At 33.9% G+C, this 23,206-nt stretch overlaps 2 protein-coding genes and 1 non-coding gene across 6 annotated transcripts; 1 reads left to right on the forward strand and 2 right to left on the reverse strand.

The window, feature by feature from the left end:
* Positions 1-691: 691 nt before the first annotated feature.
* On the reverse strand, positions 692-799 carry LOC148579858 (small nucleolar RNA R71). The gene has a single exon (XR_015893921.1). It is a non-coding gene; the product is annotated as a small nucleolar RNA R71 (small nucleolar RNA).
* Positions 800-8,000: 7,201 nt separating this feature from the next.
* On the reverse strand, positions 8,001-10,211 carry LOC107620572 (uncharacterized). Its single transcript, XM_016322709.2, has 3 exons — positions 9,985-10,211; positions 9,776-9,891; positions 8,001-8,446 (listed from the first exon to the last, which is right to left on the reverse strand). Exons 1-3 carry the CDS (start codon positions 10,206-10,208, stop codon positions 8,001-8,003), a joined length of 786 nt encoding a protein of 261 aa, XP_016178195.2. The 5' UTR covers positions 10,209-10,211.
* Positions 10,212-11,473: 1,262 nt separating this feature from the next.
* On the forward strand, positions 11,474-18,787 carry LOC107623255 (Clathrin adaptor complex small chain family protein). 4 transcript variants are annotated; one of them, XM_021112803.2, is made up of 9 exons: positions 11,474-11,728; positions 12,000-12,226; positions 14,648-14,725; positions 15,107-15,149; positions 15,219-15,280; positions 15,822-15,918; positions 17,674-17,744; positions 18,213-18,304; positions 18,499-18,787. In XM_021112803.2, exons 3-9 carry the CDS (start codon positions 14,657-14,659, stop codon positions 18,563-18,565), a joined length of 501 nt encoding a protein of 166 aa, XP_020968462.1. In that variant the 5' UTR covers positions 11,474-11,728; positions 12,000-12,226; positions 14,648-14,656; the 3' UTR covers positions 18,566-18,787. The 4 variants fall into 4 exon arrangements, with proteins under 4 accessions (XP_020968462.1, XP_088364130.1, XP_088364121.1 ...); XM_088508004.1 differs by lacking the exon at positions 17,674-17,744; XM_088507995.1 differs by lacking the exons at positions 11,474-11,728; positions 12,000-12,226 and adding an exon at positions 12,314-13,218.
* The last annotated feature ends 4,419 nt before the right edge of the window (positions 18,788-23,206 follow it).

Here is a 23,206-nt window from a genome sequence, read left to right on the forward strand (position 1 = left end):
TTCTGCATCAAATTTTTGGCGCTGTTACTGGGGATTAATTGAGATTGACAACTACCTCATTAATTAATTCTCTAAATTAGACTTTTATTTTATTTTATTTTGCAATTCACTGGAACTTCCTTCACTATGATGTTGAGAATTCTAATTTTTTTGTTATCTGTGTGTTTTGATGCAAGGTAACAAAGACAAAAAATATCTTCAATTTGATATGAAAATAGAAAGAACCCTCAAACAACTAAGAAAGGAATCAAGAAATCAAAGAAAACTAGAGGACATTGAGGAGCTTGAGCCAGAAAGCATAACAAATAACAATGACAATGCTAGGAGGACTCTTGGGACTTTCACTAAATCCACTCCTGAAAATTGTGGAAGTAGCATAGTAGCCCTTACTGTAGAGGCAAACAACTTTAAGTTAAAGTCTCAACTCATCACCTTGGTGCAACAAAATTGCAAATTTAGTGAGAATCCTCAAGAAGATTCTAATCTGCACATATACAGCTTCCTACAAATATGTGACACAGTCAAATCCAATGGTACTTCTGCTGAAGCCTATCGATTGAGGTTGTTCCCATTTTCTATGAGGGATCGAGCCAAGCAGTGGCTCGAAACTCAACCAAAGGAGAGCATAACAACATGGAATGATTTGGTCAATAAGTTTTTAACCAAATTCTTTCCACTATAGAGGTTGGCAAAACTAAGACATGATATCCATACCTTCATATAGAAAGATGGAGAATTCCTTTATGAAGTTTGGGAGAAGTACAAGGGAATGCTGAAAAAGTGTCTCCCAGATATGTTTGTTGACTAAGTACAACTTTAGATTTTTTATAATGATATTACTCCTACTTCAAGGAATTCATTGAACAACTCGGCTGGAGGATCTATACACATGAAGACCATTGAAGAAGTCTTGGGAGCAAGTATTAATTTGATGTCCTTTGTATGTGATGAAAAAGTTACAAATTCAAGAGGTGAAATCTACAAGAATAACTCTTCAATTGGCAGATAAATCAATAAAGTATGCACATGCAATATTTGAGAATGTGTTGGTCAAAATGGGAAAAATTTTTCTCCCAGCAGATTTTGTGATTCTTGACATAGAGAAAGATGAAAATGCCTCCGTAATCCTAGAAAGACCATTCCTATCTACTGACAGAGCCTTGATTGATGTGAAAAAGAGTGAGTTAATGTTGAGGGTGTATGATGAGCACTTAGTTTTTCATGTTTTCAAAACCATGCATCATTCAAGTGAGAAGGAGAATTGCATGAAAGTTGAATCAATTGATCCAAGCCTCCAAGAACCCCCTGATGAAGTAACTCTGAAGGTTCCACTTCCACGCTTGAGAGAAAAAAAAAAGAGAAAAGACGCAACAAATTAAAGCAGTATGGTGTTGTTCTTGCATTTGGAGCAGTTCTTGACCCCAAATTTAAACTTAATACTTTGACTTATTGATATAATGAGATTGATCCTATTGGTGCCAAAGATAAGGCAGAGTATGTGAAGAGTAAGTTATACAAACTCTTTGAATTTTATGATCATAGTTCTTCTATAATTGTGGAAAGTACTTCTTCTCAAACTCCAAGTATGATTTCTCAAGTGGCATCTTCTACAAACGCTGTTTCTATTTAGCTTATTAAAGTTGTTGGTGTAAGTGTTTTTTCTTAGAATTACTCTACTTTGTTATACATATTTATATATGTGATTTGAATTTTATATTGCTTGTATTTCAAAGGATAGGAGTGGAAAGAACCAACTTGATGTTTATTTGAGTGAGGCAACATTGTTTTCTAATAATGAAAACATAGATATTTTATAATGGTGAAAAGACAATAATCATTGTTTTCTAATACTATCACTTATGGCACGAGACTTGTTGAGCATTCCTATTACCATTGTGGCTTTAGAGTATGCATTTAGCATTGGTTCCCATGTTTTAAACAAATATAGAAGCCGTTTATTGCCAGATAATATTAAAGCTGTAGTTTGCACTCGAAATTCGATATGTGAATTTGCTCATTATGGTGTAATAATATTTATAACATACCTATTTTAGTGATTTTGTTCATTATCATGTATAATGTATTGTCTTTCTGATACATTGGTTTACTTTTTATAGAGAAAGATTCAAATGAGGAAGATATTGCAAAAGACGAAGGTTATTCTTCAGGAGTTTGTTCAAATGATGTTATTGATCTACAAGAGGATGAAGATGATAATTAAATTTAGAACATTGTTTGTATTTGGAATATTTGTCTGTTTTATTTTAAGTTATAATTTGAACTATGTTTGATTAATTAGAGATTTGGACAATGTTTAATTACATATTTTAGATAATTGGACAATATCGATTTTATTATTTGACTTCAAAAAACTTAATTAATGATTATGTTTATTAGATATTTAAAATTATAAAGACTTTAATGTTTGTGAATTTAGAAATTATCATTTTTTTATGTCTTTTGAAATTATAAGTTTATTGAGATGTTTGTGAAATTATATATATATAATGGTTTAATAAAAAAAATTGGTGGACTTGATCCACCAGCCTACTAATCCACCATTAGACGGGGTGAGATAGAAATTTGGGACTGCCACACTAAGCAGGACGGGGTGGGCAAGCCCATTTACCACCCTAATCACTGCATTGCCTCCTCTGTTTATGTTGAAGCTGTTGTCTTGGTGCCACTGTGGCTTGCCTTCTTTGCTTCTGCCTCTGCTTCTGCGTGCCATGTCTCCTCTGTCTCTAGTGCTCTTTTTTTGGGCTTGTCTGACTCCACCTCTTACTTCTCTTCTCTTGTCCAAGCTGAGCTAGGTTGTAGAGGTGAGTTTTTTTCTTTTTGGTTATTGTATATGAATCTATTTGATTTTTCTTCGAGGTGAGCTTATTGTTATTAATATTCTTGAATTCTAAATGAATCCGTAATTAATAATTTATGTCAATTGGATTTTTGACTATTTATTGCATTAATGAGTTCTTTCTCCCATATCAGATTTGCCACGAGCTCTAGCCGTATACATATTTCAATATGCAAATTTGGAGTAACTCATGGTCGAAAGAGTGAGAGAGTGCGTTGAGGAGGGGGGAACCTTCACTCGATTAGGGTTTATCGGAAATTTTTCAAGTTTAGGGCAACTCATGGTCGAAAGAGTGAGAGAGTGCATTAGAAAAGTATGCTTTTTGTCCCTAATGTTTTCAAAAATTTCCAAAATTACCCGTAACGTTTAATTTAATTCAATTATGTCCTTAACAATTGAAATAGTTTCAATTTTACCTATGCGCTTAAATTTTTAACTGTCAAAAGTTAGTCAATTTTTTTTTCAATTTTAACCTTAACTCATTCATACTCTCCAATCCCAATTGGCCAATCCAAGTCCCCTACTGCCATTGCTATCACCACTGTAACCACCATCACCATCACCATAATCTTCTTCATCCATCTTCTCCCCTCCAAACAACAACAACAATAAAATTCTGTTTCATTATCAGAATCCTTTAACAACAATTAAGTAAAATTCAACAAGAAAGATGAAGGAACACATACACATGCAACTTAAACTTAAAAAATAGTGAAAAAAAGAATGGAAGACCAGAAATAGAGAATGAGCAGCATAGAGAATAAGAAGAAAGGGAGAATGAGATGAAGATAGCAGTGCCAGCAGAGCAAAGAGTTGCTGTTGCTATCGCTGTCGACGCTAGGAGACAAGAAGAGGAGAGGAATAATGAAGAAGATAAAGAGAACAAGAACAAGGGCAAATCGAAGAGAAGAAGAGGGTGAGGGCGGGACGAAGACTACTGCCTTGCTGTCGCCGGAAACAAGAGGGAGCACCGGAGAGAGAGAGAGAGAGAGAGAGGACGCGATGTCGGTAAGGAGTGTCACCGCCATTGTCGTTGTTGCTGCTGAAGCTCAATGTTAGATAAGAAGGTTGCCAAAACTGCTCCTTTCCGAACCACCATTGATCAAACCACCATTTTTTAATATCTCCTTCTCTTTTCTTCTTTCATTCTCTCTCATTTTGAAATCTGCTATTGAAATCTGTTTATGAGTGATTGTTATTATTAGTATTATTGTTGGTGATGGTGGTGAATAACAAGTGTGAGGTGAGTGTTTAGAGGGGTGATGTCAAAGGTGTGGTGGTGGAAGTGATATATATGGTTGAAGTGAGATGTTCAGGGTATTACGATGAGTGTGAAAAGAGGGTGGCTTTGTGATGGTGGTAAGGGTAGGAATAAGGGTTCAGCTGGGGTTGGGGGTCAGATTGTGGTTGTGAAGAATGCTGATAGTGAGTGGAGACTATAAAGTGTAAAGCGTAAAGGATGATGAGGATGATAGGCAACAACGATGGTGGATAGTGGTGAATGGATGGCAGCAGCAGTGGATGATAGTTGGGAGTGATGGTGATGGTAACGATGAAAAGAGAAAAGCCAAGATAATGATGATGAGAATTAGGGGATAAAATTGAAAAAAAAAATTATTTAACTGTTGACTGTTAAAAAGTTAACGATAAGGATAAAATTAAAACTTATATAGGGACAAAATTGAATTAAATTAAATGTTAGAGATATTTTTAAAAAAATTTAAAAATATTAAGGACAAAAAACATACTTATCCTAATTAAAAATTTTACCTAAGTATATATTAACAAGGTTGTCATATCATCAAAATACGATAGCCACTTCAGCATCGTTATGATCGGAGATATGTTCCGACGAGCTCAATGGCACGCTTGTCAAATTTTAATTTTTTTCTGGAACCATTTCGTCAATAACATCTATTGATACCATTTTGTGAGCATCACAAATGTTCAAGTACTGATTTGATATTTACCTCAATTTTTTTTATCTTTGATTATGATTTCAATTTTACCTTTAGATATAAATGTCACTAAACTATTAACAAAAATATTAGAGTAAATACTCATTTCGGTCCCTGATAATTTTTTCAAAAGACTATGATGCTCTTAATAAAAAAATACTTATTTTCGGCCTTTGATATTTAATTTCGTGAGATTTGTTAGTTCCTTTATCAATGATCTCTTTCTAAAACATATTTATGTGATACATTAATCACTAATATGTCCTCCATTAGTTTTTATAAATAAAAATAAATTAAAAATTACTAATATTTCTTAATTTTACATACAAAATTTAACTAATGTATTTAAACAAATTAATAAAAAAATAAAATATAACTAAAGAATTATTAAATTTTAATTAACTCTTAATGGATAAATCAATAATTTAATATATTACGTAGATTAATTTTATTAATACAAAAAAATATTAAAAAAGGAGCTAACTAATCTCACAAAAATGTAAATCAAGAACTGAAAATAAATATTGAGTTGTCTTTTAATATAATTTGTTAGCGCAGTTTAGAATATTTTCAAAAAATATTAAACATCCCAAATTGGTAAATTAGGGGTTAATACTCAAATTCGTCCCTGAAAGATCACGCGATTTTCATTTTCATCCTCGAATGATTTTTTTAATCAAATTAGTCCAAGGGAAAATTAATATAAAGGACCATTAATAAAACTTAATTAATAAAAAGGATTATTAATTTTAAAATTATTAAAAAGGACTAATTTATATATTATTAAAAATAAAAACAAAAAAATAAAAAATGAAAAGACAATAATATCCAATAATCTTTCTTCCCCTTCCCCTTGTTTTCTTTCCCCATCTTCTTCACCCGTTCTCAAACCCACTCCATACCCAACCTAAGGGAAACGTCGGTGGTGCGCGCTTGAGAAGATTCGCCAAAGGTAGAATCGTCGTATCAGAGGCGGAATCGATGCCGTCTTCGTCGCGTCAAAAGAGATTCGTCTTCATCACCATTCAGCAAAGTTGTCAGAGGCAAAATCGTCATCTTCGGGCAGAATCGTCTTCTGAAGCTCGTCGCCGGCGGTGAAACTCATTCGTCCCACGTCGACCATCGCTCCTTTGACTCCTCTAGTCACTCGCAGCAGCAAGCCCCACCTGAAGCTCCCCAAAGCCACACGCTTATTTCAGGTTCAAGTCCCTGCCTTAAGCTTTTGAGCTATATTAGTATCCCTGAAATTAAAAATTGTATAGCTTTTAAGGTGAAAACTGCAATACATGATGAAGTTTGAACATTTTCAATTCATGAATAAGATTTTAGTGTGATTTGGAAATGCCTTAATTCAAACCTGATGATGCTATTAGTCACTGTTTTGTTTTACTGATTATGTGATTTTCAATTTTGTTTCTTTCAAGTTATAAGGGCATATGCATTAAACAAAATCTAAGTTACAATTTTTTTAATGAATATAGTAGTGCATTATTGATGTTAAGAGCGTTATATTTGGCCCCAGTAAGAACTCTAATAACACTTGTTGTCTATATTGAAAAATACATTAATGAATGAATGAATCTGAATTTGAAGGGTTTATGTTCAAGGTGTGTTTGGTATGAGGCTGAAAATAAAGATGGATCAGTTTTTGTTTCTAAACTTGTGTTCTAAAATTTTTCATGGACTTTAAACACAATGCTTTGGCGTTGCTTATGATTGTAGCATTTCTTTCTATTTGTCTAATCAAAAGAACCTGATTATATGTCATGACTCTTAATTATGTTTACACAAAAAAATGCAGAATTTCAAAGATAAAGAGCTTACTTCAACAATTTGGTCTAATAAAAAGGGTCATGTGGTAAGTATCACTACTAGCCTTTAGGTGGCTACAATTTAGTGACCTAAAATAATTTATATTGGTTATAATAATAAAAGTTTATGGTGATTGTTTTGCCAGAGAATTAACCAAAGTTCTTGATTTCACTTTGTACTTTGTTTCTACAGGCTCAAGCAAGACAGCAAGGAGAATACGAGACTCTCCACCGTGACTTAAATATTGGATTTGGTAAATGGGATTTTAGTCTTTTGGATCTTGAAAACCCGTTTCCAAATAATGAACCTTCTGTCCATCTTCTTTGGCATAGAGAGGAAGATTTGATGGTGCCTGTTATAGTGCAACGATACATCGCCGAAAATCTTCCCTGGATTCAGTATCATGAACTCAAAGGATCTGTTCACTTGTTCCCTTATCTTGATGGTATGAGTGATACTATCATTAAGTCACTTTTAGGTGCAAAGTAGGCTTCTATGTTATGGTTAGTGACTGTTCTGTTCCGGCTTCGAGATTCGGCTTCTCCTTATCTGAAAATTCAAAAAGTTGATTAGAGTGAAATGTATTATCTACATTGAAACATCATTGAGTACACATGGCTGTAGGGAGAATCAGGTTACTTTCAAACATGAATTCTATCTCTTGCTTGAAAACAGATTGAAAGAGAAGCTGAAATGTTTCTCTACAACCTCATTGAGTCTATGAACCTGAATTGATTTGAAATATGAATTTCTTTTTGATGAGTGTGATGATCATTGTCCATGATTATTAGTAACTAGCAACTATCAAGGCTATCAATGAAGCATAAGGAATAATGGTATGAAAACATTAGAGTGGTCTAATTTTACTGGAAGACTGGTATGGAAGCACAATTATTCATTGGATATTTGACTTGTAATGAAAATATCAATTGAAAATTTTATAAAAAGTGTTTCTTTTTCTAAGATTGTTTTGTTTAACTATGAGCAGAGTTACACAATTTTAGTGTAAAATTGCAGAGTTTGTGCAGAAAATTACAGAACATTAGTGCAAAATCATAGAAAAAATTAAATTGCAGATTTTTATTTACTAAGTGCAGCAACTTTAATGCAGAATTGCACAATAGAACTAAAGCCAAACCTGTTGCATAATTCAAGTGCATATTTGCAGAAACGCTATTAAATCAACGTAAAACTACAAAATTCAAGTGTAAGATTACACAAATTTAATTAAAAATCAAAGTAAAACTATAAAGTTTAAGTGCAGATATAATTAAGAAACTCAGCAGAATCACCTAATATGCATAACTTAAGAAAAACCAATATTGCAATTCTAAATGTGACAATCTATAAAGTTAGAACTACCTAAAAAAAATTCATATTTTTTCTGGATTAGGATTTCTACATTTAGAACGATTATGACCACTCTGATCACATCGGCTACATTTGTAAACATGCACATCTTGAAATTGTGACTCTCGGCGCTTCTTGCATAGTCTTCCCAGAGAACGAGTTGTTGTAGGTGGCATAAGAAAAATATTATTCTCCCAGTCTGTTAGGGTCAGGTTGTTGACATCAGGCATGTCATGAGTTTCAATTGGGATCATACTGCTCGCATAAATCTTTTCTTGTGAACTTTTCAGATAGCACTCCTCTACATAGGTGTAGATGTTGCTATGTAATAATTTAATTGCAGCACAAGCATGTGGACATGGAATTCCAGTCATTTGCCATTCAAGATATGTACATTCTTTGCGTAGTAGATTCACACATACATCAACATTTGACCCTCTAACCATAACATTATGATCTCCATATCTCACTGCTTTAAGAAACTCACTTCTAGCTACATGCTCCATCAATATTTTATCAATCTTTGGCCCAACTTCATTATTCCATTTAGTCATCTCTAACTTTGCAATATATAACAGATTTGCAAGTTTGTCTCTATGCTCTGTTATTAAAGCACAAATACTATGAGTCCTCTCTTTTCTTATCCATGAATTAAATGATTCAGCTACATTGGTAGTTATGAGGTCCCATCGTCGATGAGGGAATTGAGACTTTGCCCATTTGTTAATATCTCCTTTAGTCTCTAACCAATTTGCAAGTTCTGGTGAAAATGCACGAAGTTGTTCCACAGCTTTTGTAAATTCTGTGCCAAAATGGGTATAACAAACCGCGTCTAGTAGTTTTTTTGCATCTTCTTTTACTTCACCGCGTATTCCCCTCTGTAACTTTTTAGTTTCTACACAAAAATTTTCTTTCACATGTCGATAACAATAAGCATGTCTATCCCTATCATATACTTGCTCCACAGCTGCAATAATTGATGGATGCCTATCAGATATTAACGTAACTGAAATTGACCCAGTTAGTTCTTTCAAATTAGATAGGAACCAAATCCAATTCTCATTATTTTCAGCACTAACAATTGCATACGCAATCGGAAATAAATCATTATTTGCATCGCATGTAGAGGCAGCTAGAAGAGTTCCCTTGTATGGACTACTTAAGTGGCAACCATCAATAAATAATATAGGCCTTGCTCCACGAAGAAAACCTATCACACAACACCCATATGCAACAAAAAGCTTTTCAAATTGATAACTAGGAGAGTATGTCCATTTTGCAACTGTTTGTGGATCAGTTTTCACTAAATGATTACATATCCAAAGAATTAGCATATATGAATCTTTAGGTACGCCATTAATTTCAGCTAATGCTTTCTCCTTTGCAGCCCAAGCTTGGTGATATGTTAGTGAAAATCCGTATTCCTTGAAAATATCATTTCGTATGTCATTAGGCAACTTGTCAGGAGTTAATCTCAACTTGTCGACAATAATTGAAGACACCAAATTAGATCTGAAAGAGTGAGTACTCTCTAATACATCTTGAGCTGAGTGCTTATGATTCTTGATAAAATGTCTCACCATGAGGAACGAAGTATTTTTTTCCATAGCATAAGCCGACAATTTCCACGGACAACCTTTAACCTTGCAGACACAAATTATTTTACCCGGACTGTTCTTTAAGAACTTGTATGTAAATTTATGAGCAATACCATATTCAAACAATGCTTTCCTCAGCTTACTTGCATTTTGAAAAATCTGTCCTTCTTCCTTTATAAGATCATTCTACTTAGCAGAGCCATTGATAATCTGAGGTGTAGGGACAAGTTGGGTTTTACATAGAATTGGTGTCAATGGATTTTGACCATCAATATTAGTAACGACGACTCCTTGAGTTGAATTACTTGATAGTGTACTAATCATAAAAAAATTAAATTAATTTCATAACAATTCACTAATCACTAATATAAGAAAATTTATAAAAAGATAACCCAGTTGGAATACATACCTGTCATGAACGTTGTCGTCATTGTCCTCATGAGGTGCAATATCATGGTTAGTCTTTTCTACCTCCATGATATATACATGAGCTGTATCATCATTGAATGTGATCAATTGGTTAACACTATCAGTATCAATGAGATCTATGAGTTGAGATTGGTTAAACTTGACTGTGTAGGTAATGCGTTTATTCTGCATATTTTCCTTGGTTCGAAGCCATATCTTATGCATTAAATTTGAATGCGTGCATCCTTCTTCAATTAGCTCTCCTATAATTTTTTCTCCATGATAAATAATTTTCTGATTTGGTACAACTTCAATATTACCTCCAATGTGAAAATAACAAAAAATTTGTCGACGAACAGTAGATTCCATGTCTATGCAAAAATATAAAACAATAAATAACCAATAATGAGGGAAGAGATATTAAAATCTAAAAACGAGTTTGAAAGAAATATATTACTCAATAGCAATGTTTCTGCAAGGATATACCAGAAAATCAACTTATCTGCCAGGAGTATACTCATAGGTACTCCCAAGTCTTAAATTTTGTGATTGGCAGCAACAAATGTCTCTATGAGTTATAGATGAAGAATAAGGATTTGAGTGTCATAGATAATTAAAAAAAATTATGTTAAAAAAAGAAATAAATGAAAAAAATAATGTAAAGATATATTTATCTCTTCACAAAAAAGATTTGGTCTTTTTTTTAAATATTAAAAAATAAGTCTTTCTAAATAATTTTAAAATTAAAGGTCCTTTTTAATAATTAAATCTTCCTAATGGTTCTTTATAATAATTTTTCCAAGATAAAATGTAAGTCAAATTAATCCTTTTGTCAGAAAGTCCCTCGTGGCAGGTCAGTGACACTTGACATGTAAAAAAATTTTTAATAGTCAAAATAGTTCTTGAAAATCCAGACGTAAGTCATTTTCATCTCTCAAATTTTAAAAATTAGTCAAACTAGTCCGTATATAATTTTTTTTATTTTTCTTCATAATATTAAATTTGAAATATTTTTTGATACTACTAATTTTAATAGAAATGTAATTGAAAAAAATTTTAAGAAGAAAATATACGATTACTAATGTTTTGTTTGTCAATTACATTTCTATTAAAATTAGTAGTATCAAAAAATATTTCAAATTTAATATTATAAAGAAAAAATGAAAAAAAATTATATAAGGACTAGTTTGACTAATTTTTAAAATTTGAGGGATGAAAATGATTTATGTCTAGACTTTCAAAAACTATTTTAACTATTAAAAACTTTTTTACATGTCAAGTGACCTGTCACGTGACGTACCACGTGTCGTTGACCTGCCACATGGCATGTCACGTCATCATGCCACGTGGCATTTTCGGACAAAAGGACTAATTTGACTTGTACTTTATCTTTTAAAGATTAATTTAATTAAAAAAATTCGAGAAAGAAAATGAAGATCGCATTATCTTTCATGTACGAATTTGAGTATTAACCTGGTAAATTAGTGATAAAAACCCCTCGTAAATACCCATGCGACCCCATTCTCTATTCCCTTGCCTGCCAATACCCTCTCCTCCAAATCCCCAATCTTCTCCCACGGTCCCCAGTCTCTCGCTCTGTCAGACATCGGAACGACAGCCTACTACTTTGTCCAGCATCACTCCCATCTCTTCACTGCGGCTGCTGCGATGTTTTCTCTCTCCACCATCGCTGTAGCTTTGTAATGTCTCTCCAGCGAGGCTGCAGCCGATCTCTCTCGCCCCGGGTCAGATCTCTTCACCGATCCCCTGTCTTCTAGTTTTCTCTTCGTCTCTCAATATCTTGATTTCTGATTAATTGGCTATTGAATATTGATGACTTGATTTGTTAAGAATATGGATTACTTCAATTTTTAATTTTTATTTTATTTTATTAGATTAGTTCTGGATTTGTCTCTTTTATGAGGTGAAAATAGTGTGTGTGATTAAGCTTGATTAAAGTGTATGATTAGGCCTTGCTACTTTATGAAAGAATGAGGCCAATTCTTATTGCTACAGGAAAGCAAACAAAAGCATCAAGAAAAAGGATATAGTGACACGTGTTGCTTCATGTCTGGATTTTAAGGAGATAAAAAAGATGGTTTATGTTTGCTGAACAATCTGAATATCCTTTTCATCTGTTGATGGAGTAGACCACTGCAGTGTCCACATCAGTGTTTGAGGACTTCAAGGCTTCTATCTCAGAAGAAGCTAGTTGCCAAACAATATCGAAGATCAATTTGAAGGTAATGTATTATGTTTGTAATTTCTGTTGTTTTAATTTCATTTCTTGCTGCAATATAGTAATTTATGAGTAGTTAATTACATGACAGAAATCAGAGATAAGTTGGTTACTCTCGCAGTGTATAAAGAGTGAGTCTGGTACAAGGCAATCAGTATAACAAATTCTGAGTATTATATCTTTTGATGTCTAAGCTCTAACTAACAGCCATATGGAGACTACCTCTTGAAATCTTACATAGATCTAATGCTATCAATAACAGCAGGGTGAAGAAACTTATTGTATTACTTTTAAATTTGTGTTCGTTATGGTTATCTATGAAGATTCAAATGGTTTACATTTTCGCTTGTTGATATTGCCTGTTCTGAAAATCGGATTGGACCGTCTGGTTTGATCGAATTAACCGAGAATCGATCTTCTAGTCGGTCCGGTTGATATTTTAAATTGTCCTGCAAAAAACCGGATGAATCAGCGGTTAATCAGTAAACTGACGGAACCGGACCGGTTTTTTGGGTTGCCGATTCGGATTTATATATAAAAAAACCCCACAGAACCCACCCCCACCCGTTTCTCTCTCTCACTCTCTAAGGACCCAACCATAACCCCCTTTCTCACCCTCTTCTCCATCGCCAAACTCACGTCCACCGCCGCCTCACCGCCGCCTCACCGCCGCCGTCGCATCTGCTCCAGTCGCCATCCCCACTGCTCGCCGCTCGTCTCCTCCGACGCAACGCGTCTCGCGTCGCCGCTCGTCTCCTCTGTCTCGTTCCTCTGTCGCGGCCCTCTCTTCTCCTCGACGTCGCTAGAAGTCGTGCTCGGAGCCGTTGGCGTCGCAGTCTCCGTCGTCGTCGTCAAGCCAGTCTCTATTGTCGTCGTCGGCCCTGAAATCGTTGTCTCTGTCCTCGTGTCAAGCCTGTATCTTCGAGCCCCTTCTCTCCCTGTCCGAGGTCACATCCTTCCTCCCTCGCTGTCACTTCCCTTCCTCCCGCGCTGCCGGTAAGCACTGCTGTTTCAATTTGTGTTGTTGCTGATTTTCTGAGAGAAAGTGTAGCCATTATTTTAGGAAGATAGAAAATTGTATCTCTGAAACTGAGGAAGAAGCTTCAAAGGTTCCATACCCAGAAACACACTATAGTTTACAAGTGGTTTTTCTGAAATAATGGTTGATAGTTGGTTTGAATATTCTATTGAATTTTTTTGTTGAGTTAATTTTGTTGATGGAGTTCTGTATTGGGTTTATGGTTTATTTGAATGTTGTTGTAATTTTGTTAATTAAATTTTGTTCTGAGATAGGGTTTGTTGCTGATGTGATTTTTAATTTAGTTTGAATGTTGAGTTTGGATTTTTTTTGTTTAATTTTTGTTTTTTTGGATTTTCTTGGCTTTGGATGCTAAGGTTGCTTTTGGTTTGTGTTTTCATTTTCTGTTTTCATTCTTAGTGGTTTCTTTTCTTTGGATTTTGTGAAGAAAAGAGTGAAAACACCGAAAATGAAAACAGAAAATGAAAACGCAAACCAAATGCACCCTAAGTTTTCTGTTTTTGGATTCTGAGTTTTTGCTGTTGAATACTTAATTAAAAGTCGTCGTTAAAATTTGTTGTGATTCTGAATTCTGTTGTTGATGGTTTGAGTTTCTATATAAGTTTGTATCTTTCATTATTTCTGATTATTTGATTATTATAAAGAAAAAGTTTAGGGAACCAATCAACCAACTATATCATGAGCCAACTCATGGCAATCTATTGTATTTTTAGTTTTAAAATTTGAAAAATTAGGAATAGTGGGGAATTACTATTTCTCTTTTATAACAGACCTCCTATTTTAAAACTAGTTGGCTCTAGTTCGCTATACCCCTAATTGGTTCCCTAGCAGAATCGTTTATTGTTGAAAATTTTTTTATTCTAAACTTTTGTTGCTGATGTGATGAGTATTGCTGATTACTTGATTAGTGATTACTTTATTAGAACTTAAAGTTATTTAGAAATTTTTTATTTTGTGAATTTTTTATGATAAAATATGAACAAGTTATTATGAAAAATTACAAAATTTTGGATTTTATTAGTTTAGAAATCATCGAATTTGAATATTCGAAATTTGTATATTAAATTTTTAATAATTTTATTTTATATTTAATTAAACCGGTTGAATCTCGGTTGAATCTCTGAACTGTTGAACCAGTCACTCCACCGGTTCGGTTCTCGCAACCTTTTATAGCTTTCAAATTGTGTTTACCTCTCTCAGTCTGCTACACATTTTCTGGTTCGCAAAACAAACAAACCAACCATACCTTCTCTCCCTCTATCACCCTTCTCTAATTTGATTTGCGATTTGTTCTTTCTTCTTCTTTATTCTTTAGAAAATCTTGTTTCTTTTCTTCTTTCTTTCTCTCTTTTTTTGGGGGTTAATTTTTGGAATATTTGTTCACAGAAGCAAAAGATGATAAGAGCGGTGCTGGTGATGAACACGCAGGGGAGGCCTCGAATCACCAAATTCTATGAATTTTGGGTCCGTGTTTTCAAATGCCATGCACATTTCTAATCCAGTTATTCTCTTTTGGGAAAATAATAATAATAGTAATAATACAATTTACCCCAAACTTTGACTTTATGCAGTTTACCTTATAAACTTTCAAAGTTTCAAAATGTGCAATTCGGCATCATGAAATTATGGTGCAGAAACCTTCTTCTGCTGATTTTTCTTTCACAAAAATTTAGCAGATGACCAGTTGATATCTTCAATGAGTCAAATTGCACATGAACCAAACTTAAAGCGATAAATTGCAATTTCTTTTTCTTCCTCCTTGTTTTTTCAGTTACCATGTGTTATACATGATGAAATTTCCATGCCAATGATCAAACTATGTTTTCTTTTGTTGTGGTAGATCAGCCTGTGGAGAAACAGCATGAAGCAATTCGCAATGTCTTTTCAGGTTTCTTTCTTTGATGATCCCTTGATTACTTAGTCTAAGTTGCTTCCTTTTGTAACTTTCTTTTTGCAGTCTTGTGCAGTAGAGCAGAACATGTAAGCAATTTCGTGGATGCTGAATCCATTTTTGGCCCGGTATTTTCTCTCTCAATCTTATAATTTTATAATTTTTTCTGTTTTAAAATTCATTACAATTGTAATTTAATTCAGAACTAAAATTTTATGATTATGGAGGTGCTTTGACACTTTTTTGGTATGATAGACAATGGTTTATGTAAAAGGGATTTTGTGGTATTGATATTGTAGCATCTTGTATAAACAGGCAAAGCTTCTGAGTTTTCCTGAACTTGATTTTCAACCTAAAGTTAGAAGGACTGCTGTAATCATAACAGTGAATGTGTGCTTTTTGAGATGTTAAGACCACTCTTCCATCTATCTGAGCAAAAGAATAGTTTTCTAGATTTCATATTTATCATTATGATATACTAGTTTCTTAAGGGGATGCCCTTCCTTTCGGGATGAGGATTATTAAGCTGATACTTAACAGCAAACTTTGTTGTACTCAAATTATTGAATGCATATACTCTAATAGGCAATCTTAGGATCTTCTTAGTATTACTAGAAATTTATATATTTTAGCCAAGGCAAATAATTCCTAACTTGTCTTATGCTTCAGGATTCTCGCCTCGTCTACAAGCATTTTGCAACTTTGTACTTCGTGTTTATATTTGATAGCTCTGAAAATGAGCTTGCAATGCTCGACTTGATACAAGGTAGATTTCTGAACCACTGCCTATTGATTAAATATTGTCCGTGTTACCTAGCTCCCATTGCATTAAATGTTAAAATCCAAGAGAATAATATTTTTAGAGATGAGTTCTTCTGCAGGTTGTTCCGAAAACTTTACATTGTAATTGCCACTTGTTGGTTTGATTTGATTTTATGTCTATTGGTTAATATCTGAAGGAATGTGTCAGAGAAACTATAAATATTTTGTTGAAAACTGAATGTAAACATGATGTGATTTTTTATATTGTTAGTGAATGGGTAAATTTGAACATGAAATGAGAGGCTCTCTAGTTGAATGTATAGAAGAATTATATGGTCCTGCCCAATATCTATGAAATATAGGAAGTTATGTATGATATTTCTCAATGCTTCAATACTGGTTTTACCACTACTTGGTACTTACAAATTAAGTCATCACATAATATATATAGCCAAGTATTTGTCATACAGGTTAGCAAGTGCCACTTAAATTTGAAACATAAGGTATGTGTTGTAATTTTTACCATCCTCAAGGCAACTAGGGCCTCCTGCTAAGCTAAATAACTGGAGGAAAATATCATACATGCTCTAAATATAATTGCAAATTGCTTAGGTTGTTCTTGATTGTTGTCATTCATGTTATTAACACACATGAATAAAGAAACAAGAAGCTGCTTTACATCCGTAATAGGTTAAAGTCAAGAAGTGATTTAATGATAGAACTAGTCTATTTAATCATTTTTAACTCAGTATAAAAGAAGCTGAAATAACAAGAGTGGGATGCCTACAAAGAAATTTTCTGTTCCTAACTAGTCCATGTCCTTCAAGGGCTATAAACCTACAGTTATATAAAAGATAACTAAAACAATCAATAAAAATTCCTAATATTGTTAAATTACATAAAAATATACAAACTGATATTATGGTGAAACTAGTTCAGAAAAGTAAAGGAATATTAGAAATAATGGAAAGAATGTGTATTCCCTCTCAAAACATTATAGCGGTGAAAGGTGTTAAAGAGACCTCTCTCTCTCAACAGTTTCTGCCCATTTTCTAAATCCCCTCTTTATGTTTCCCTCACTTTGATTTGCGGTACCAATTGTCTATTAGTATTGTTGAGCAATATACATTCTGCCTTTTGAGAGATGTCTGTAGTGTTCTGCTTAACAATTGGTGAATATTAGCTGACAGTTTATTAATGATCAAAGCTGACTAAACAGGGTTATTGGGAATCCTCATTTATGTGATATAGAATATGATAAATTTGATTCCTATTAACATTATTTGGCATTCTGAGATCTAGTAATGGCCTTGACCAATTTAATCGACCTAACTTGTGCAATATCTTATTTTTGTGCCATGTATTCAGATTATTGTTTAATTTGTTCATCAAATTGTTTATCCTTGCCTTTTTATTATAGTGGTGCCCTTTGTTTGTTCAGGTTTATATAGTTAGTGTCTATTATTTTGATTATTTAGAAATGCTTAAAATTTGCATTCAACAAACAAATCAATCAATAGCTCAAATATATTGTCAATTTGAAAAGGGAAGGTATATAGATGTTAGTTGAAGTTTGTGGATAGGTTTTAAAGGACTCCGTGTTCTTTTCTGTTTCTTTTGAACTATGTTTATCTATTACCTTGCATGACTATGATATAACTCTGCTCTTGCTGAGTGCTGACTGGTGTTCAATACTGCCGATTACTTGATTGCTAACCTGATGTGGCGATTTGCTTACATGAGTCCTTTCTGCTTCCAGTCTTTGTTGAAACATTGGACAAATGCTTCAGAAATGTATGCGAGCTTGACATTGTGTTCAACTATAGTAAGGTTGTACGCTTTGTGCCCTGCATCATGAACCATATATTCTTTACCACAAACCCACACACAGCAGCAATTTTGTTTTACTATCAGAGAGAAATGAATTACAAACTGTGATATTCAATGGATAATTTTGGAGTTTGCCATAGCTAAGCTTTATCGCCATTCTCAAATGCAGATCAATACACAAAAATTTGATTAAAGTTGTCCAATTCTAAAAAATTGGCAACTCTCAAATGCAGATCAATACACAAAAATTTGATTAAAGTTGTCCAATTCTAAAAAATTGGCAACTCCTTTAGTTTATTTGTTCACTGATCTTGAGTTACTTTTTTGTATGCCGTTCCACATTTAATTTCGGGAAATTCTATTTAAAAAACAAAAAAAGGTTCCAAAAATGAATTTATTTTTTTCCTAGCTAACAAGCCTTTGCATCTTAAGTTTCCACATATTTACATTTGGAAATGAATTCTTCAGATACATGCCATACTAGACGAGATTATTTTTGGAGGTCAGGTATTAGAGACAAGTTCAACAGAGGTTATGAAGGCTGTCGAGGAAATAACAAAGTGCGATCTCTTTCCACAGCTTTTAACAATTCTTTTTAATGTTTATATTTTCGCATTGTAATTAAATTAGGGCATGCTACATCGTTCTGTTGAATTAATATCAATATAAACTTTAGTATTTTTCATTAAAAAAATTATTTTCTGCTTTATGTTTGTGCACTAATTTGTCTGGGTGCGACTTTTGCATAATGCAGGCTAGAAGCAGCATCCAATGCAATCAATCTTGTTTCAAAGTCTGTTTCTAATTGGAGGTCGCGGTAGCTTGGGTAAGGTTAAGCTTCTTGAATTACATGCTTTAACAAATACAAGGGATTTGTAAAGTGAAATATGTTTGATCAGACAAGTCAGTGGGACGTGGTCTTTTTCTCCCCTCAAATTTGATTGAGTGATGGGAAGATCCAGCAAATGTTTTGCAGTGCCCTAATTTTGTTTTGTCCGAGAGATTATTTGTTATTTGATGTCTAATGTTAAAATGTTACTTAATATGATTGTCTTGCTTTCCTCTGTATCCTTTTCTCTCCTGTATTTTCTGTTTTTGGTATTTGAACTTTAAAAAATGTGCAAGTTCAGACTGTTGAACTTTTCCAAATGTGTAGATTGATTACCTTGGTAATTTTTCCATCAATTATTAACAAAAGTAACACATTTATCAAAGTTGCATATTTCAAAAACGTGTGAAGGGGGAAGCTGTACATGAAGCCAAAGTTCAATTGAAGATTGGACTTATTCTGGATAAAATGAACATGTAAAAATGTTTAGGGGATTCATTGAGGCATTTAAGAAAGTTAAGAGAGCCAAATTGACCTTTTAAACATTTAAGGTGTAAGAATGCGGATAACATACAAGAGTGTAAATGCAATTAATCGGTTAATATACCTTTCCTTCTGTAGCGTGTCATAATCTTAACTTAAGCGGTCAAACTTACTGCATGTGTAAGACAAGGTAATAATAGGGTTTAGAGATTGTAATCCACATTGATAGTGTAACAAGTTTGTATATTATTATTACAGTTTTGTTACATATTCAAGTGTTTTTGTGAATCAAATCTAATTAAATGGATCAAAATTTAACTAAAATCACTCAAACAATACGTGTATGAATCACACACTTTTTGACCTTCATGTTCTTTTTAATTTTTTTTGTTTCTTTTTCATCGTCATTCTTTTGTTGTTGCTAGTGTTGTATTTTTTTTTTTGTTTCTTTTCCTCTTTCTAATGTTATTTTTTATTCTTGGTAAAAGAGTGAAATAAGAAGAATAATCAAAATGTAAAACAAGAAGAAGAAATCATAACATAAACTTTTTGAATTTTGACAGAAGAATATTTTAACAGTGATAAAGTTTTGTTAACAAAGTGAAAGAAGTGTTAAAAATGTTATTTTAATTGAATCAGCATTCTTAACCATATATTATATGTATGCTTATGTGTTGAACATGTGATTTCTGCTAGTAAGATAACTAGTGTTTTGAGAAGTAACAAACTTAATCTTTTACTCGACTTTAACATAATCCCTTGATTAACTATATGGTGAATGGAAATATCATTGCATGACAACTATGATATAACATCAAGTTCGATGAGTAATTTTGAAGGAAAAGAAATTTTGACGAAGATTTGACGTAAAAAGTTTTTACTATTTTACGATGGATAAAAACAAATTTTTACAAGGGGATTTTTGCACCAGACTCAAATCAAACTCATCAAAGAATCAATCATGCATGCAATGAGGATCATATGACAAGGAGCAGTCCAACAAGTAAGGTTTAGTTGAAGGACTTTAGTTTTTACTTGTCAAGGGTAAATCAAGTTTAACTCTCAAGTTAAAATCATGTAAATCAAAGTAAAATGATTTTTAACCAATGATTTCGAAAATTTAATGGTTGAAGATGAATATGGGTCGTGCTATGCTGATCCTAATATGTTTATAATGGATTATGAGTAGGACCCAATCAAATAATGCAAAAGGTGTCATAACTCAAAATTCATATTTGCTGAAAATATGCCCACAGGGTCGATCTTTATGCTGAAATTCATTGTGATTAAATTTCATAAGTTTTCTAAGTGTTTTTCATAAACATTTGAAAGATAGCTTGAGATTACTCATAGTGCTTCATTTGTAACCATATATTCTTTTGAGAAAGCTCATTCTTTCTGAAGTTCACTATCACATATTGTAAACAAAGAGTTTTGTAGCTTTTCTTGATTGTTGAGAGACTTAGAGGTTGTTTTATTTGAGTAGCGAGGCTTACTAAACACTATAGTCGGCGATGATACCTAAAATCATTAAACACTCAAACAAAAACACTTGAAGTTGGTATTACTTCAAATTCTTCGAGAAGGAATCTCTAAGTGGAGTGGCTTAATCGAAGTGGTGATCATGTATTGTGAGGTGTTCATCAAGTGCTCTATCTTGTAGCGGTTTATCAAGCGTCTTATAAGCTTGGTGATATAGTGAAAATCTCCATATCTTGGCGGGGATGACTGACATAGGTGAAGAGGTTATACCGAACTAGAATATATTGTGCTTGTGCATCTTCCTAATTGTTAAACTCTTTATATTTCTTGCTATTTACATTTTTAGAGTGGTGTAGAAAGTTGGCTCCGTATACTTGCTTGGAAACTTGTTCAAATCCTTGGAAAAATTCTAGTACGAAATTACTTGCATTTAAACTTTCATTTATTTTATCCAAGCGGTATGAAAAATATTAAGTACATAGTTTAAATGCTTGAAGTTCGCTTATATGCCCACAAAAAATACAAGTACGTCGCCTTTGTTCGCAAGTTTATATTTTCGCAATTTAAGTTTTTATCTATATTTCGCAAAGTTTTTAATTCGTCATTAGCACTCAATTCACTCTCCCTCTTGAGTATATTTATCTTGTGCTTATCGAATAACAAGTGGCATCATAGCTTAACCCATTTGAGAGTGTAGATCATGGTTGGGACAAGCACAAATTTTGACCATTTTGAAGGATATTCATCACACCTTCCACCACTCCAAGATAGAACAAACTATGCCTATCGAAAAAATCACATGGCCATATGGATCACGTCTCAAGACTTAAGAATATGGGATGTGATTGAATGTAGAAATTATGTACCCACAAAAATCACTACCACAAAAGTAGATGGAATCGACAAGATCATTGAAGAAGCAAAGCCTAGAAAAGAATTGGCTGAAGAAGATTACAAGAAAGTATATTTCAATCACAAAGCTGTAAACTATCTTCATTATGAAATAACACAAAATGACTACATAAAGATATCCATGTGTACAAAATTTGGGATAAGTTTAGTATAACATTCGAAGGAACAAGTCATGTCAAACAATCAAAGATTGATAGACTCGTTCATGAGTATGACCTTTTCCAAATGAAAGATAATGAAAATATTGAAAATATGTTTGGAAGATTTTCAAGCATAATATGTTTGGGATGATGTAGTCCAGAATTTTTTGTGGTAGTTGATACATGAGCATCTTTAGTTGTTTTTAGTTATTATTTCTTTAAAAAAAGTTAGTGATCTCTTGTTTTTATTAAGATTTTCATGCTTTTAATCAATATTTCTTGGATTTTCTTTCTTTAAACAAAGTTAGTGATTTTTTTATTTTAAGTGAGATTTTTGTGCTTTAATCAATATTTTGAGGAGTTGCCTTGTGCTTTGATATGTTTAGAGAGTTGTTAAAAGATTTTAGGTAAGAACAAATGAGGAGATGGACAATCAAAGAAGCTTTTGGAAGAAGTAAGGAAGGTGGCAAGCAAAAGGAAGTAACCTCCCAGGAAAGCAAGAGTTGGAAACAAGCCAGGGAAGTTCAACGAGAATTTGCAACCCTATTCTCTTCATACTCCAGCAATAATAACTTGAATTACAAAGGTCCAAATGAAGTGGTTCTAGTAACATTAGAAAGCTAACATCCATATCTTTCCAACGACATATAATAGTCTATAGTGGACATTCAGTTTGGGCTGCGAACTACTGTCATCTTCCAGCGCATAAAAATAGAGACACAACTTGGCATGCCACATGTCTAAACATTGGCGCGCCATACGCCTGCAACCCTGTTTTTTTGCCAAAGCTCCAATCCCAAGCACCATTGGCATGCCATATGCCTAGCATGGCGTGCCACACGCCAGCGCCACTTCCAGGCACAAAATTTAGGCGTTTTACATCCCCATAAGTGGCGTTCCAAACGCCAACTCCAAAGCACCTCCATGGGCCATCAATTTTGGGCATTTCACACGTCTGAAGTGGCATGCAACATGCCAAGAGGATGGTGTGCCACACGCCCATAGAAGAACTCCCAGGATTGATGATGAAGGTGGCGTGCAACACGTAAGCAAGAGGGCGTGCCATACGCCCATGAAACAAGCTCCCCAAGACCAAAAGAAAAGCTGGCGTGCCACACGCCAATGCAAGGGCGTGGCATGTTGGACCAATTCTCTAGAGGATCAAATTCAAGGCATTTCAAGACACAAAATGGGCGTGCAACACGCCAAGGAGAGGGCGTGCCACACGCCCAAAAAATGTCTCCAGATGAAGCTCAAAGTTGGCGTGCAACACGCCGAGAAGGTGGCGTGCCACACGCCCAGGGTGGACATCTAGGATTGCACAATTTCATGGCGTGCCACATGCCAAACAACAAGGGCGTGCCATTTCTACATGCCTTCGAAGTTTCATCCAATATTAAAAGTTGGCGTGTAACATGCCAAGGTTAGGCGTGCCACACGCCCAAAATGATTATTCCCAAGACTTGAAGGAAGATTGGCGTGAAACACGCCTAGAGGTGGGCGTGCCACATGCACAAAGTGGAGACTCCCAGGGACTTGAAAAGATTGGGCGTTCAACACGCCAGTATGTGGGCGTGTCACACGCCCATGGCTCATGAACCCACAAACTTCAAGTT

The sequence above is a fragment of the Arachis ipaensis genome, chromosome B10, assembly GCF_059453495.1.
Source record: "Arachis ipaensis isolate K30076 ecotype BB chromosome B10, ASM5945349v1, whole genome shotgun sequence".
NCBI lineage: Eukaryota > Viridiplantae > Streptophyta > Magnoliopsida > Fabales > Fabaceae > Arachis > Arachis ipaensis.

Coding starts and splice junctions, on each gene's coding strand:
- LOC107620572 (XM_016322709.2), bottom strand. CDS start 10,208: ATGCATAAGATATGGCTTCGAACCAAGGAAAATATGCAGAATAAACGC. Junction 9,892..9,984: donor GACGACAACGTTCATGACAG/GTATGTATTCCA, acceptor TTTTATGATTAG/TACACTATCAAGTAATTCAA. Junction 8,447..9,775: donor TACACCTCAGATTATCAATG/GCTCTGCTAAGT, acceptor TTCTTAAAGCAG/TGAGATATGGAGATCATAAT.
- LOC107623255 (XM_021112803.2), top strand. CDS start 14,657: ATGATAAGAGCGGTGCTGGTGATGAACACGCAGGGGAGGCCTCGAATC. Junction 15,150..15,218: donor AATTCGCAATGTCTTTTCAG/GTTTCTTTCTTT, acceptor TTCTTTTTGCAG/TCTTGTGCAGTAGAGCAGAA. Junction 15,919..17,673: donor AATGCTCGACTTGATACAAG/GTAGATTTCTGA, acceptor TTCTGCTTCCAG/TCTTTGTTGAAACATTGGAC.